Source organism: Apaloderma vittatum, unplaced genomic scaffold, assembly GCF_000703405.1.
Source record: "Apaloderma vittatum isolate BGI_N311 unplaced genomic scaffold, ASM70340v1 scaffold25362, whole genome shotgun sequence".
In the NCBI taxonomy this organism is placed as follows: domain Eukaryota; kingdom Metazoa; phylum Chordata; class Aves; order Trogoniformes; family Trogonidae; genus Apaloderma; species Apaloderma vittatum.
Window position 1 is genome coordinate 7,756 of NW_009702290.1, and position 2,062 is coordinate 9,817.

Sequence of the window (2,062 nt, forward strand, 5' to 3'; positions counted from 1 at the left end):
GTTCTGTGGTTCTGTGGTTCTGTGGGTCTGTGGGTCTGTGGTTCTGTGGGTCTGTGGGTCTGTGGTTCTGTGTTTCTGTGATTCTGTGGGTCTGTGGTTCTGTGGGTCTGTGGGTCTGTGATTCTGTGGGTCTGTGGGTCTGTGAGTCTGTTGGTCTGTGATTCTGTGGGTCTGTGGGTCTCTGGGTCTCTGGGTCTCTTGCCGCAGTGGTTCCCCCAGCAGGGGTTTGGCCGGGCGCTGTGGGAGCACTGGGCAGAGGGGCTGGCAAGGACTGGGTTGGGCAGCAGAGACCAGCCCGGGCACCCGGGTCCCATCCAGCTGCTGGAGACACCAGTGGGTGCTGGGGCAAGGGAGGTGCTGGACCTGCCTTTGGTGCACGCGGCGCAGTTTGGAGACTTCCGGTCGACGGCCGTGGTGCTGTGAGACTACCTCCTCCATTCATCCCCTTTGTGCAGTTCCAGATCTCAAATCTCTATCAAGTCTCCTCCTCTCCCAGCTGTGCCCCTCAGCCTTCTCCCCTGCCCGGGCCGTGTCCCTGCGGGGCTGGGTGAGCAGACCTGCACCTCCAGCCACCCGAAAAGGTGTGGGAACAGCTTAGACTGACATGGTGCCCGGTCCTGTTCCCTAATCTTCTCCTCACTTCTCCTCACGCTGCATCTTATCGTCTTTGGCACCTGCTACACGGGGATGAGGGGTTTTACAAGTTGTCTGTTGGCACAATAAGCTCCCTGGGTGATCTTCCTCCCTTTTCCTCTCTCTTAGCCACTCATTTACCCCAGTGAGGATCTTCCTCCCTGGCCTGTGGCAGCTTGTCTCCTGCAAGCTGTGACGAAGACCTTTCTCCACTGACCAGGAGATGTCCAACACCCACATCTTGTTGACTCCTTCAGAAACTGTATTTCTGAGGTGTCATTTTCCCGTGCAACAGTTGGATTTGGTGTCCCTTGCGGCGTACTTTGTCCATACTTCAACCAGGTCTGTCACTTATTGCAGCTTTTTTTTAGCATCTACCCACCCTACATAGTAGATCTACTTGTCTGAAGTCTCTTTACCTCTGACAGCCTCTGTCAAAGCCAGCACATTTGCTTCTTCCAGTCATTTTCTAGAGTTAAAATCCTGCTCCCGGTGCCTTTGAAGAAAGGAATATGTGGAAGTGCAGATGACATTCCTCCGAGTAGAGGAGCGAGGGGCCAGATCCTGGTGTCATCGTTACCTGACGTTGTTGACAGTGAATGTACCAGGGGTCAGTTTGTTCCTTCATCTGGATGCAGCTTCAGCAAGTTTAAGAGCCTTTATCTTACCTCTGATCAGCTCTTTTAAACTGATTTAATTGTGCTGGCTCCCATTTAGGCTTTCCCTTTGTAACATCATTTAGGGCTTGTGTTTGCTAACATCAGCTTAAGCGCTCAGAGTGAAGCTAAGCTGGTCTTCCCAGACAATCTCCGTGCCATATGTGATATTTAATCCTCTTGACTTTCCTTTTTTTCCCCTTTTTAAAATAAAAAGAAGCTGTACCAGATTGTCTCTGGTTCGAAGCACAGCGCTGGCGGTCACAAAAATGGCATTTTGATTTCAGTCCGTGAGCCAGGTCCCACTTGCTGTGCAGGACCCGTGAGCTCTTGGCCACCCCAAAAACCTGAGTCCCCTGGTGCCCATCCAGCCCTCCTGAAGCATCCTGTGTCAGAGGCTCCTGGGTGTCCCTTTGCAGGCAATGGTGCCAGCAGTGTCACCAGGTGATGATGGAGTCACTCCATTGTGCAGCCATCAGGTCTTTTTCCATCTGTCATGGACCATGGGGAGTGAGACCACCGGGTTCCCCAAAGCGTCACTGGACGTGGGACTTCGGGTGCAAGCCCAGCTGAGCTCTTCCCACCCTCCAGCCTTGGGGACAGCCCTTGCTGGGGTCTGGGCAACGGACATTGGCTCTCGACAGGCATAAGTCAACTGAAGGGAGTGGAACATCTCCCTGATGAGAAAGGCTGAAGGAGCTGGGTCTCTTTGGTTTGGGGAAGGGGAGACTGAGGGGTGACCTCATAAATGTTTATAAATATGTCAAGGCGGA

The 2,062-nt window shown here is 53.2% G+C and overlaps 1 protein-coding gene across 1 annotated transcript in view; it reads left to right on the forward strand.

Moving 5' to 3' along the window:
* Positions 1 to 423, forward strand: part of LOC104281500 (extracellular fatty acid-binding protein-like) — a gene marked incomplete at its 5' end in the record, with an annotated part of 8,131 nt that extends 7,708 nt beyond the window's left edge. The window contains one exon of the mRNA XM_009879507.1: positions 208 to 423. Coding sequence (XP_009877809.1) covers positions 208 to 423 — 216 coding nt within the window. The remainder of the gene's footprint in view (positions 1 to 207) is intronic.
* Positions 424 to 2,062: the final 1,639 nt, after the last annotated feature.